The sequence below is a fragment of the Moschus berezovskii genome, chromosome 9 (genome assembly GCF_049115385.1).
Source record: "Moschus berezovskii isolate FMDL1 chromosome 9, NW_MosBer_1.0, whole genome shotgun sequence".
NCBI classification, from domain to species: Eukaryota; Metazoa; Chordata; class Mammalia; order Artiodactyla; family Moschidae; genus Moschus; species Moschus berezovskii.
In genome coordinates, this window is record NC_142468.1 from 93,472,778 (window position 1) to 93,486,968 (window position 14,191).

The following is a 14,191-nucleotide window of genomic DNA, read 5'->3' on the forward strand; positions in this document are numbered from 1 at the left end:
TAAGAGTTATGTGACTTACTTAAATCCTTCCACACAGTATTGGAACCTTGCTTCCCAACTCTCAGATGAGTGATGAAACCTTCTGAGATTACCCGGTTAGAACTTCTCCCTCTTGCCTCAGATTACCAGTGCATTGATTGTTGTATTGCTTCCAAGGCTGTTTCCCCACCTTGTGTTATGTTCTAGTTACTTTCACTTGTATGGTTGGGGTCTTGGGTACCCCATCTGATTCACTTTTATATTTCTTCATCATTCCTAGCTCTGTGTTTTGAAAACAGTAGTTGTACCATAAATTTGCATGCAGTGGTGTGCTGGAGCTGGTTTTGCCCAGGTTGCTAGATCTGATTGTGTCTTCACATCAATTGGCCATGGTGGGAGTATTTCCACCATGGAAATGGACAGAAGCTATAAATCAGGGATTTTGTTTTCTCCCTGGGGGGGAAAACCCTCTGTTTACACAATTGTCATAAGATCCCACAGGGCAACTGTTCTTGGCGAGACCTAAAGATCCATACGAATGTGAAGATGGCCCTTTACCCATGATTCCGTATGAGCTGACTTAAAGGATGGGGTAGCCAGTTGCTCATCCTCCTCAAGTTTCTTCAGGGATTGAGTTTGACCCAGGGAAAGTCAAGGCTCAGGACTGCATTAGTCTTTGCTTGTTTAGCTCAGTTCCTCTTACCTGCAAAAGCTATTTGGACATGAATGGTCATGGAAACAGAGTCTGAAATATTAGTACAGTTAAGTGAGAAAAAAACCCCACTAACTATTATTGGGGGGAAAAAAGTGAACAGGATGTTACTATGGCTGAAATGACAATTTTCTCTTTATTCTTCTCAAATACTATATATAAAATAGTAACTATTAATGCTCTGTAATGGCCTATATGGGAAACGAATCTCAGAGTGGATATATGTATATGTATAACTGACTCACTTTGCTGTACTCCTGAAACTAATACAAAATTGTGAATCAATTATAGTCCAATAAAAATTAAAAAACCTTCAGTGGCTCCCTACAACCTACAAAACAGCCAAATTCCCTGATGTAAGTCACACACTAGCCACAGCTTACGTTTCTAACCTCATTTTCTACCGATCACATCACCCACTGTTGATTCCCACTTTCCTTCTACGTTCCAGCCTCTGTAGAGCCTCTGTTCCGGCCTAACCCTTCCCCTGGAAAGCCCTCCTGCTCCCTCTCTGTTCCACCACAGGCTCTCCCAGGCTTCAGTTCCTACCCAGTCCCCTCTCCCATGGACCAGAGGTTCTGGGTAACATGAAAATCCTCTCTTGTGTGTTTCTCTTTAGGAGCAGGACCCGAGGTCCCATCGGCCCTGGCAAGTATGGTTATGGGAAAGCCCCATACATCTTACCATTGCAGACAGACTCTGCGCACCCACCCCAGAGGCTTCGGCGGCAGAGGCCCTCATCCCGGAATTCCAGGTCCCAGGGGGCATCTGGCTCTAGCCATGGCTACCACCCTTCAGCTCACCAGGCCCCCCAGCATGGACCTCTGTACCAGAGTGACAGTGGCCCACGTTCTGGACTGCAAGCCTCAGAGGGCTCTGTCTACCAGCTGCCTTTGACCCATGACCAAGGCTTCCCTGCAGCCTCCAGTCTCTTCCAGAGCCCAGAAGCAAGCAGCAGCCCTGGGCTGGGGGCCCCCAGGGCAGCTCAGAGCTTCTCCCAGCCCACCAGATCTACGGCCATCTCCTGCATCGGGGCCTATCGCCAGTACAAGCTGTGCAACACGAATGTGAGTACATACCGCCTGAGACTGGCCCTGGAAACATCTGCCACTCGTCTTTCTGTTGGTCGGCAGTACGCATGTTAGCAGACAGCAAGGCATGGTTTTTTAGACCGTGTGAATGCTCCCTTCCTCTTGTTCCTCTTCATGTGTTCTCCCATATACTTTTCTAAGGTTATTACTTTAGTAACTTATGGATAACTTCTTGAGTCATTTATTGATGATCATTATTGCTGATCAAGCTACTTCCACATTCTCAGTGGCTTTATATCAACACTATTTTTTCTTTGCTTATTTGCCTGTGAGTCAGGAGCAGTTTAGCTAATTTAGGGCAACCAATGGTGGTGCCAAAGATGGGGGAGTTTGGGGAGGTTAGACCCAGCATGGGTGTCATCCAGTAAGTTTCCTGTCGGCTCCCTGAAAAAGTCTGACAGTGAAAAATTGCTGAAGATTCCATAGTTGATGACTCTGCAGCAAAGCAAATTATATGTGGAAGCTACACAAGGTGACCAAATATGCTTTTTTTAAAAAACAACAACAACAACAACAACAATCAGTTTGTGTGCTGTGCTCACTCAGTTGTGCCCAGCTCTTTTGACCCCGTGGACTCACCAGGCTTCTCTGTTTATGGAATTTTCCAGGCAAGAACACTGCAGTGGGTTGCCATTTTCTCCTCCAGAGGGCCTTCCTGACCCAGGGCTTGAACCTTTGTCTCCCGCATCTCCTGCATTGGCAGGAGGATCTTTTTTTTTTTTTTTTAATCACTGAGCCACCTGGGAAACCAATATCAGTTTAAAGACTTTATATTGAGTTGGCCAAAAAGTTCTTTTGGGTTTTTCCATCTTACATAAAGGCCTGAAAGAACTTTTTGGCCAATTCGGTATAAAAGAGAAAGAAATAAGAGAATCTTTAAAGGTTAAATTTCAAAGTTGCTATATTTCTCATTAATTATTTAATCTGCCTTAATAGTCTTACTGGGTAACAGGACAGCTGTTATATATTAGCTTCAATTTCCTCATTAAAAATATATTTCCTGCCACAGAGTCCATAGAAATGACTTAATTTGTGATTTTAATAATTCCTCTGAATGCCTGGATTTCTTTTCAGCATGTTCTTCTACTGACAGACTTCAGGAATTATTGATTTTTTAAAGCAGTAATTTTCCTAAAGCCATTACTAGTCAGTCAGCCAGTAAGTCTTAATTGAGCATCATTGCTTGTCTTGTAATGGATGAGGCACCATGGAAGATAGAAGAAAAGTCGTATTATCCACCTCATAGAGTTGTTATGAGGATCAAAAGAGGTGATATTAAGAAAGTGCTTTGTAAACAAAACAAAAAAATACTCGTGCTCATCGAAAGACATGGTCTCTGTTCTTGAATATCCATTGCAATTCTTTTAAAATGAAATGAATTAATTTCTAGTAGAATACACTCTCCCATTGACTAGAATGTGTCTTAATTTTGAGGACCAAGTAATCCATAAAGAGAAGGAAAAGAGAGAAGGCATTTAGCATATATCAGCTTCCCAGGTGGTGCTAGTGCAAAAGCAGGAGAAGTAAAAGATGTGGTTTGATCCCTGGGTCGGGAGGATCCCCTGGAGGAGGGCATAGCAACCCACTCCAGTATTCTTGCCTGGAGAATCCCATGAACAGAGGAGCCTGGTGGGCTACAGTCCATGGGGTCACAAAGAATCCGACATGACCAAAGCAACTTAGCGTACCTTTAGGACGCTCAAACAGACCTGATATGTACTTAGCATTTCTTTCGTTTAACCTCTGTTCTTGAAGCATGCACTTTTTTCCAGGCCTGTGCTGCCAACAGCAGGGCTGTATTTGCCTAAGTAGAAGCTGTGGTTTCTTCTGGTGCTGGATAATTCCACTACTGAGGAGATTGAATTGCAAGGAATATTTTTTTTTTTTAATTCTTGTGAATTCATGATGTCTGCATCATTTTGCAAACAGGTAAAGCAGTGTCTCACACATCTTCTTAGACAAAGAATCCTTTCTTGACAAAGGATTGTACAGGTTTAAATCCCTTCTTTTCACTGTAACACTTTGCACCCCGTCACCCCAAGCCATATCCTACTTATCCTTATTGAGCCTAGAAGTCACAGTAATACACATCTTCTTTTTAAAATATTGGGGTATGGTTGCTTTACAATGTTGTGTTTCTGCTGTACAATGAAGTGAATCAGCTATATGTATATGTATATCCCCTTCTTCTGGGACCTCCCTACCACCCTCCCAACGCACCAATCTATGTCACCACAGAGCACCGAGCTGAGCTCCCTGTGCTTTGTAGCAGGTTCCCACTAGCTATGTATTTTACACATGGCAGTGTGTATATGTCAGTTCTAATCTCCCTATTCATCCCAGCTGCTTCCCCCTGTGATGTTCACATGTCCCTTCTCTACACCTGCATCTCTATTCCTGCCCTGCAAATAGGTTCATCTGTACCATTTTCTAGATTCCACATATATGCTTTAATATACTTTATTTGTTTTTCTCTTTCTGGCTTACTTCACTCTCTGTGACAGACTTTAGACCCATCCATATCTCTACAAATGACCCAGTTTGGTTCTTTTTTGTGGCCTAGTAATATTCCAATGTATATATGCAACACATCTTTATCCATTCCTCTGTCCCAGTGTTCATTGCAGCACTATTTATAATAGCCAGGATGTTGAGGCAACCTAAATGCATATCTTCTTTTTTTAAGCCCATGGCTTCTTGTGACTTGGGCTATGCCCCATGAACACTTTAAGACTCCCTGTGTTAGTGGCTCCTAGAACCACGCCTTGGTCTAATGATTTGTAGGAAGATCCACTGGGCTCAGCATACAGTTGAAGGCACAGTTATGACTTATGACAATGAAAGGCTACTGGGAAAATCAGCAAAAGGCAAGATGCATGGGGCCAGGTCCAGAGGAAAGCAAGCTCAGTCTTCCAAGAGTCCTGTCCCTGTGGAGTCACACAGGAGGTACTGCTTCATTCCCTCAGCAGTGAGTTATTACACATGTGAAGTATCGTCTACCAGGGAAGCTCATTACAGACGCCATGGCCAAAGTTTATACCCGGGCTAGTTCAGAGGCACCCTCTGCTGCTGCTGCTGAGTCACTTCAGTCATGTCCGACTCTGTGTGACCCCATAGACGGAAGCCCACCAGGCTCCCCTGTCCCTGGGATTCTCCAGGCAAGAACACTGGAGTGTGTTGCCATTTCCTTCTCCAATGTGTGAAAGTGAAAAGTGAAAGTGAATTCGCTCAGTCGTGTCCGACCCTTAGCGATCCCACAGACTGCAGCCTACCAGGCTCTTCCATCCATGGGATTTTCTAGGCAAGAGTACTGGAGTGGCGTGCCATTGCCTTCTCCGGAGGCACCCTCTACTTGCTACTTACTAAAGTGCCAGGCTCCCAGAAGAAAAGCAGGGGCTTAGCATAAAATATATTGTTTGTACAATATAGGTGGAGCATACTGACTCACACTTACCACTTAGGAAGTGGTGGGAACCCTTCTGAAATCCAAGTCCCCAGACATCAGCCGAAGACCAGCCTTGCACCAGGCTTTTCTGAGAGCAGTCTCGGTCCTGCTGTGCTGTCTTATTGTGCATTCTCCATGTGGACCCATGAATTCCAGCACCTTAGCCTCAGTGACCTTATGTAGACATATTTGTATCTTTCTCAATGTCCAAAAGGGGTGTTTGCGTGAGTCCCCCAATTATGTAAATCTTCCTACTCAAAAATGAAAGAGGTGAAGGGCAGTGGTATGAACAATTCCCTGTGAACAGTGAGTGTAGGCTTTTACTTATGTCCTTTCAAAGATTAAAAAATAATGCATGCATTTAGAGTTCTCTCCCAGTTATTATCTGGGAGAAGAAAAAGAAGGGAGAGTAACCCAGAGCTGGTTGGAAATATCCACTGATTTCAGAAATTCATCCCTTTAACTGAGTGCCCAGTATATCCCACCCCAGTTGTTTTATTTATTTTTTATTTAAAAAATGTTTTTGGCTGCACCACAGGGCATGTGGGATCTTTGTTCCCCAACCAGGGATTGAACCAGTGCACCTTTCAGTGGAAGCACAGAGTCTTAACCACTGCCTCCCCTCCCCGGGGAAGTCCCTCCCACTCCAGTTCTTGATGGAATGCCCCCTTTCTGAGACTTCCTTCACAGTGAAGGGCTCAGTTCTGAGCTGTGAGGTCATGTGTATGGCAGGTGGTCTGAATTAAGGGAAATGGTTTTTGCAGGCTTCCAAATCTCTAACAGTGTCTCATCACTGGTCATGATGTCTCCTTCAACACAGCAGAGAAGGTGCTAAATGAGCTACTTGTCAGTCATTACACTCGGTGCTGGGGCACTTAGTGAGGGGAAGAACTCTCGGAGCACAGAGCAGGAGGCCGCAGGGCTGGGGAAGGGAACAGTTGAGCTGGGCTTTCAAGGATGGCCAAAACAGGGGAAAGGGCATTTGAGGTCAAGGAAACAGCATGGTCATGGACAAGAAGACAGGGCTGGATCAGGATCTCGGGTGCTGCAGCGCCTGCCCGGTGGTAGGGACTCTCCTCCTTTGACCTCTTGCCTCCTGTTCTGTTGCTGTTCAGTCGCTCAGTCGTGTCCCTGTCTTTGAGACGCCATGGACTGCAGCACACCAGGCTTCCCTGTCCTTCACTATCTCCCAGAGTTTGTGCAAACTCATGTTTTTGCCCTCTTGCCTCCTCTTATCCACTATAAACAATCACAGTCTTTCTCCTTTTCTTTTTTCCTTAACTTTCTTTATTTTATTCTTCATTTCTTTCTTACTTGATGTGCTGTGCATGGCATCACCATCTTAGTTCCCCATCTAGGGATACAACCTGTGCCCCTTGCAGTGAAAGTGTGGAGTCAACCACTGGATGGTCAGCTGCTGCTGCTGCTAAGTCACTTCAGTCATGTCCGACTCTGTGTGACCCCATAGACGGAAGCCCACCAGGCTCCCCCGTCCCTGGGATTCTCCAGGCAAGAACACTGGAGTGGGTTGCCATTTCCTTCTCCAGTGTGTGAAAGTGACAAGTGAAAGTGAAGTTGCTCAGTCGTGTCCGACTCTTAGCGACCCCACAGACTGCAGCCTACCAGGCTCCTCCATCCATGGGATTTTCTAGGCAAGAGTACTGGAGTGGCTTGCCATTGCCTTCTCTGGGACGGTCAGGGAAGTCCCAAATAATCACAGTCTTAATGCGCAATTTATTCTTTAGCATCTCAAAATACAGAAGTATCACATGGTCTTGCTGGTCTTTCTTACATAAGATTGATGGGTGAGAAACATTTAAACCCAGTAAAAAATCAGAAAGCAATTCTAATCAACTGGCTTAATTGGTTAAGTCTTAAAGGCTTAGTGAGCTTGGGAGCAAATCTGAGCTGGATATAAACCCAAGCTCCAACAATAGGAGTTGAGTTTCCTTGGTCAAGTTACTTAACTCTTTGAGGACCATCGGTAATCTGGGGACAGTAATTGTACCTACTGCACAGAGTTGTTGTGAGGTTCAGATAAGTCCAGGTTTAAGCTTGGCATGTGCTGACACACTGTTAGCAGAAAAAAAGATTGGACCTGGATAAGTAAATGTGGCTGCAGGTAATGGAGTAAGATGCCTACATATCTGAACAGCTCCCATTTCCTAAGTGCTCAGTCATGGAATTGTGGATGAAATGGTCAGACTTGCTCAGGATCCCCTTTTGTCCTTTGAGTTACCTGTGGTTGAGGGTCCTTTCCTTTTGAAAGTGAAAGTGTTAGCCTTTCAGTTGTGTGTAACTCTTTGTGACCCCCATGAACTGTAGCCCTTCAGGCTCCTCTGTCCATGGAATTCTCCAGGCAAGAATCCTGGAGTGTGGAGCCATTCCCTTCTCCAGGGTATCTTCCAGACCCAGAAGTGAAACCTGGGTCTCCTGCATTGACTGGCAGATTCTTTACCATCTGAGCCACCAGGGAAGCCTTTCCCTTTGCCCAACCATAAAACAAGCTGAGAGACCCAGCATTTCAACTGTGGTGTGGTTTTAATGTAATCACCCTTGGGTCATATTTAAAGTGACAGAAGTCATCCTACAGGTATCTTCATGCCAGTGAAGCCTTTATGCCCTCAGATGTGCATATTTAATGTTGCTGCTGCTACTGCTGCTAAGTCATTTCAGTTGTGTCCGACTCTGTGTGACCCCATAGACGGAAGCCCACCAGGCTCCCCCATCCCTGGGATTCTCCAGGCAAGAACACTGGAGTGGGTTGCCATTTCCTTCTCCAATGTGTGAAAGTGAAAAGTGAAAGTGAAGTTGTTCAGTCGTGTCCGACCCTTAGCAACCCCACGGACTGCAGCCTACCAGGCTGCTCCATCCATGGGATTTTCTAGGCAAGAGTACTGGAGTGGCTTGCCATTGCCTTCTCTGTTAAGCCATACCATATACGGTAGTGTGTCTTTAGGATTGTTCCGATCATATAAGATGTACTCGATGAAATAGTACTTCAGTATCAGTAATAAATGCAGCCTTTATGATCTCTGAATATAGACTAAAAATAAGGAAGACTTTCTTTATCCTTGCCTGCATGGGTGTGAGGAAGTGAAGCTGACACACTTCAGTGTGAATAAAGAATTTATGGGGACTTCCCTGGTGGTCCAGTTGTTCAGACTCCATGCTTCCACTGTAGGGCGCGAGTTCAATCCCTGGTCAGGGAACTAAGTTCCCATATGGCACATGGTACAGCCAAATAAAGACATCATAAATAAATAAAGCTAGTCAATTAAGAAAAAAAGGATCTGTGGTCTTTTAGAGCAGGCATCTTCATAGATGTCTTCTAGTATAACACTCCTAGTCACTCCCTACTGTGGGTTTTTGCTTAGGGTCCATGAGCACAACCCTGACATTGATTGGGTTCAGAGACACTGAAATTAGAGGAAGCTCTGACCCTAAGCAAGTGAAAGTTCAGTGGGAGAGGGAGACTTATAAATATGTAACAACAAGCGCTAACAGAGTTTTGCCAAGAGAACGCACTGGTCACAGGAAACACCCTCTTCCAACAACACAAGAGATGACTCTGCACATGGACATCACCAGATGGTCAATACAGAAATCAGATTGATTATATTCTTTGCAGCTGAAGATGGAAGAGCTCTATACAGTTAACAAAAACAATACCGGGAGCTGACTATGGCTCAGATCATTGACTCCTTATTGCCAAGGTCAAACTTAAATTGAAGAAAGTAGGGAAAACCACTAGACCATTCAGGTATCACCTAAATCAGATCCCTTACAATTATACAGTGGAAATGAGAAATAGATTCAAGGGATTAGATCTGGTAGACAGTGCCTGAAGAACTATGGACAGAGGTTCGTAGCCTTGTACAGGAGGTGGTGATCAAAACCATCCCTAAAAAGAAGAAATGCAAAAAGGCAAAGTGGTTGTCTGAGGAGGTCTTAAAAATAGCAGAGAAAAGAAGAGAAGTGAAAGACAAAGAAGAAAAGGAAAGATATAAGCATCTGAATGCAGAGTTCCAAAGAATAGCAAGGAGAGATAAGAAAGCCTTCCTCAGTGATCACTGCAAAGAAATAGAGGGAAACAATAGAATGGGAAAGACTAGCGATCTCTTCAGGAAAATTAGAGATACCAAGGGAGCATTTCATGTAAAGATGGGCACAGTAAACCAAAGAAACGGTATGGAACTAACAGAAGCAGAATGTATTAAGAAAAGGTGGCAAGAATACACAGAAGAGCTATATAAAAAAGATCTTCATGGCCCAGATAACTGTGATGGTGTGATCACTGACCTAGAGCCACACATCCTGGAGTGCAAGGTCAAGTGGGCCTTAGGAAGCATCACTATGAACAAAGCTAGTGGAGGTGATGGAATTCCAGTTGAGCTATTTCAAATCCTAAAAGATGATGCTGTGAAAGAGCTGCACTCAATATGCCAGCAAATTTGGAAAACTCGGTAGTGGCCACAGGACTGGAAAAGGTCAGTTTTCATTCCAATCCCAAAGAAAGGCAATGCCAAAGAATGTTCAAACTACCACACAATTGCACTCATCTCACACGCTAGCAAAGTCATGCTCAAAATTCTTCAAGCCAAGCTTCAACAGTATGTGAACTGTGAACTTCTAGATGTTCAAACTGGTTTTAGAAAAGGCAGAGGAACCAGGGATCAAATTACCAACATCTGTTGGATCATAGTGAAAGCAAGAGTATTCCAGAAAAACATGTACTTCTGCTTCACTGACTATGCTAAAGCCTTTGACTGTGTGGATCACAACAAACTATAGAAAATTCTTAAAGAAATGGGAATTCCAGACCGCCTCACCTGCCTCCTGAGAAGTCAGTATACAGGTCAAGAAGCAACAGTTAGAACTGAACATGGAACAATGCACTGGTTCCAAACTGGTAAAGGAGTATGTCAAGGCTGAATATTCAACTTGTGTGCAGAGTACATCATGCAAAATGCTGGGTTGAATGAAGCACAAGATGGAATCAAGATTGCTGGGAGAAATATCAATAGCCTCAGATTTGCTCATGACACCACCCTTATGACAGAAAGGGAAGAGGAACTAAAGAGCCTCTTGATAAATGTGAAAGAGGAGAGTGAAAAAGCTGGCTTAAAACTCAACATTCAGAAAACTAAGATCATGGCATCTGGTCCCACCACTTCATGGCAAATAGATGGGGAAACAGTGAAAACAGTAACAAACTGTATTTTCTTAGGCTCCAAAATCACTGCAGATGGTGACTCAGCCATGAAATAAAAGACACTTGCTCCTTGGAAGAAAATCTATGACCAACCTAGACAGCATATTAAAAAGCAGAGACATTACTTTGCTGACAAAGGTCCGTCTAGTCAAAGCTAAGGTTTTTCCAGTAGTCATGTATGGATATGAGCATTGGACCATAAAGAAGGCTGAGCACTGAAGAATTGATGCTTTGAACTGTGGTGCTGAAGAAGACATTTGAAAGTCCCTTGGACTGCAAGGAGATCCAACCAGTCCACCCTGAAGGAAATCACTCCTGAATATTCAGTGGAAGGAATGATGATGAAGCCGAAGTGCCAACACTTTGGCCACCTGATGCAAAGAGCTGACTCATTTGAAAAAAAAACCCTGATGCTGGGAAAGATTGAAGGTGGGAGGAGAAGGGGATGACAGAGGATGAGATGGTTGCATGGCATCACTGACATGAACATGAGTTTGAGCAAGTTCCAGGAGTTGGTGATGGACCGGGAAGCTTGGCATGCTGCAGTCCATGGGGTCACAAAGAGTCGGACACGGCTGAGCAACTGAACTGAACTGAAGAACAAGTGCAGTGCTCAGGCAGCACTCTGCATGCTATATAGATCCTTTGAAATCTCCAGATAGTGGAAGTGAACCTGGCTTGGGTGAAGTGAAGTGAAGGCCTCCTGAAGGAGTGCAGTTGATTCAGCAGAGAGGAGAGTTTTCTAGAAAGGGGGAGTGACAGAGTTACGAGAGTCCTTTCAGGCTCCAGTAAGGGCTGAGAGACAAGAAGGGATGCTGGAGGACCGCTCAGTGGAGTGAGGTGCTTTTGCTTGAGCGGTGATGTCACCTGCAAATATATCTTCGGCAGTGAAGGAGCAACACCGGGAGGTGAACATGGTTTATCCACGGCCCTGGACACGTTCTCAGCTGTGGCTAAAAATAATAAGTATGCAAACATTGTGTAAACAGATACATTTCTTTTTTAAATAACTTTTTATTTTGTATTGGAGTATAGCTGATTAACAAGGTTGTGATAATTTTAGGTAAACGGCAAAGGGATTCAGCCACACATATACATGTATCCATTCTTCCCCAAACTCCCCTCCCATCTAGGCTGCCACATAATATTGCTGAGAGTTCCCTGTGCTATACAGTAGGTCCTTGTCGGTTTTCCATTTTAAATATATGCTCATTGGAGGTCAAGACTTGGGAACAGAAGGACTAGAGTCTTTCTTTATAGGGGTGACACATGGGAAGGAGAAGACCAAACCACAATCTGTCCTAGTGTCTGTGGAGATGCAGTAAAAATACAGCTCTTTTCTGCTAGCTGTTTCTAGGGTTTTGTAGTATTGTTATTTGCAACATCATTAACCAATCAAGACGTCTTATGCTGTTTGTCCTGGAGCCCTAGGTGTCCCTCTCCCTCCTTCTTCTCTTAAGCGCTCCTCCCTGGAGAGGACACTGACACACAGGCTCCTTCTGGATCAAGGAGGCTGCAGTGAGTCACCAGGTGCAAGGCAGGGACAACGTTTTGAGTTTTTAAACGGCTTTGCTGGCAAAGGAGGCATGATCCTGAGTTTAGACAGAGCGCACTTAGCGTTTTGAGGGGAAAAACCTCTGGGGCTAAAAAGCAGCTTTTAGCAAAAAACGGCTGTGATGAGTTGTGGTATCAGGGACTCTCCAGTAAATTTCCCTGGGGTGGGACTGACTTCTGACAATGGATTTGTCCACATGCAGAGTTGTTTCTGGCTCAAAGGAAGTGAAAATGAAGGGAGGATGTTGGACAAATCTCAGATGTAGCTAAGCTCTCTTTAGGCAGATTTTAATTCTATGCCATTGCTACTCTTATATGAAATGAGAGAGGAACTGATGAACAACTTCCCGTATGCAGTTTAAGGAGAAACTTTGCAAATGGGCCACATCAAGAAGTCAGTGCAGTTCTGTGAGGTATAAAATGTACCCGGAACTCTGGGGCCAGTTACTGGATAAACAAGTTCTCTAACTTCAGGGCTCAGCTTAGGTTTCTCCTGTCATGAACTTGGCACCAGCCGCCTTATCTGGGAAATACATGTGAATGTCAGTGCTGTTTGCAGCACTCTGCTTTCATCTTCTCAGACCACTCGGAATTTTCCATAGAAATATATGTGTGTGTGTATATATATATATGTATGTGTGTGTGTGTGTGTGAAATGGGCTTTCTGGTGGCTCAGATGGTAAAGAATCTGCCTGCAATGTGGGAGACCTGAGTTTGATCCCTCGGTTGGGAAAATCCCCTGGAGAAGAGAATGGCAATCCACTCCACTGTTCTTGCTTGGGGTATTCCATGGACAGAGGAACCTGGTGGGTTACAGTCCACTGGATGCAAAGAGTTGGACACAACTGAGTGACTAACAGATATATATGAAATATGTATATGAATATTTTGTGAACAGTGGCCTTATATATATAGTATATATAAGCATGTAAATATTAGATACTTTAAGCATAAATATTCAAATAAATTTCATACAGATATATGTGTGAAATATAAATGTATGAATCATACCCATAAATATGTTGTTGTTCAGTTGCTCATCGTGTCTGACTCTTTCCAGCCCCATGGCCTGCAGCACGCCAGGCTTCCCTGTCCATCACCGTCTCCCAGAGTTTGCTCAGGCTCATGTCCATTGAGTCAGTGATGCCGTCTAACCATCTCATCCTCTGATGCCCCCTTCTCTTCTTGTTCTCAATCTTTCCCAGCATCAGGGTCTTTTCCAATGGTTCGGTTCTTTGTATCAGGTAGCCAAAGTATTGGAGCTTCAGCATCAGTTCTTTAGGATTGATGAGACTGGTTTGGTCTCCTTGCAGTCCCAGGGACTTTAAAGAGTCTTCTCCAGCACCAAAATTCTTCAGTGCTCAGTCTTCTTTATTGTCTAGCTCTCACATCTGTATATGACTACTAGAAAAACCATAGCTTCGACTATGCGGGCCTTGGCAAGGTGATATCTCTGACTTTTTAATACGCTGTCTAGGCTTGTCATAACTTTTCTCCCAAGGAGCAAGCGTCTTTTAATTGCACGGTTGAAGTCACCATCTGCAGCGATTTTGGAGCCCAAGAAAATGCAGTTTGTTTCCATTGTCTCCCCATCTATTTGCCATGAAGTGATGGGATTGGATGCCATAATCATAGTTTTTTAATACTGAGTTTTTTATTCACAACTCTCACTTTTCATGATTACAAAAAGAAGTACAAATAGGAAGGAATATCACAGTGGCAGCAAGAGAGGTATATCCTCGTCCCTCTCTCAAGATGTAATTACAATCATTTAAAATTTAAATTTCTCCATAACTTGAAATAGTGTACCAACACCTCTGCTTCTTGATATATTAGCTTCAAATTTTCTCTGTTGACTCCTCACTCTGAAAGATAAAGAAATGACCCCCTTACGTCCACTCTGCTGTTCTCTGTTAGCCACATTTTATTTTCAATTATATTTTTATTATATATAGTATATTAATAATTTTTGTTTTATTGATTTGTCAATGTTTGGAAGGATCAATCAACTCCTTATTTTTCAAGATTAGAAATGTAGCGCCTAAGTGGTTCACCAAATTCTTCCCATGGCATTACATGTTTTGGTTTGTTTCTTTCTTTATTTTACCTTGGCCTATGAAATCCTTGCAGGAGAGTATTTTGAGGGATTTTTCTTTGCATCCTCAATAATTGCAATCATAGCAAGGGCACAGTGA

At 43.8% G+C, this 14,191-nt stretch overlaps 1 protein-coding gene across 2 annotated transcripts in view; it reads left to right on the forward strand.

Annotated features, from left to right (window-relative positions):
• THSD4 (thrombospondin type 1 domain containing 4) overlaps window positions 1-14,191 on the forward strand; it is a 676,681-nt gene that overhangs the window by 129,248 nt on the left and 533,242 nt on the right. For both annotated transcript variants that reach the window (XM_088839954.1, XM_055436217.2), the window contains exon 5: window positions 1,311-1,758. In XM_088839954.1, the coding sequence (XP_088696080.1) occupies window positions 1,311-1,758 (448 nt within the window). The remainder of the gene's footprint in view (window positions 1-1,310; window positions 1,759-14,191) is intronic.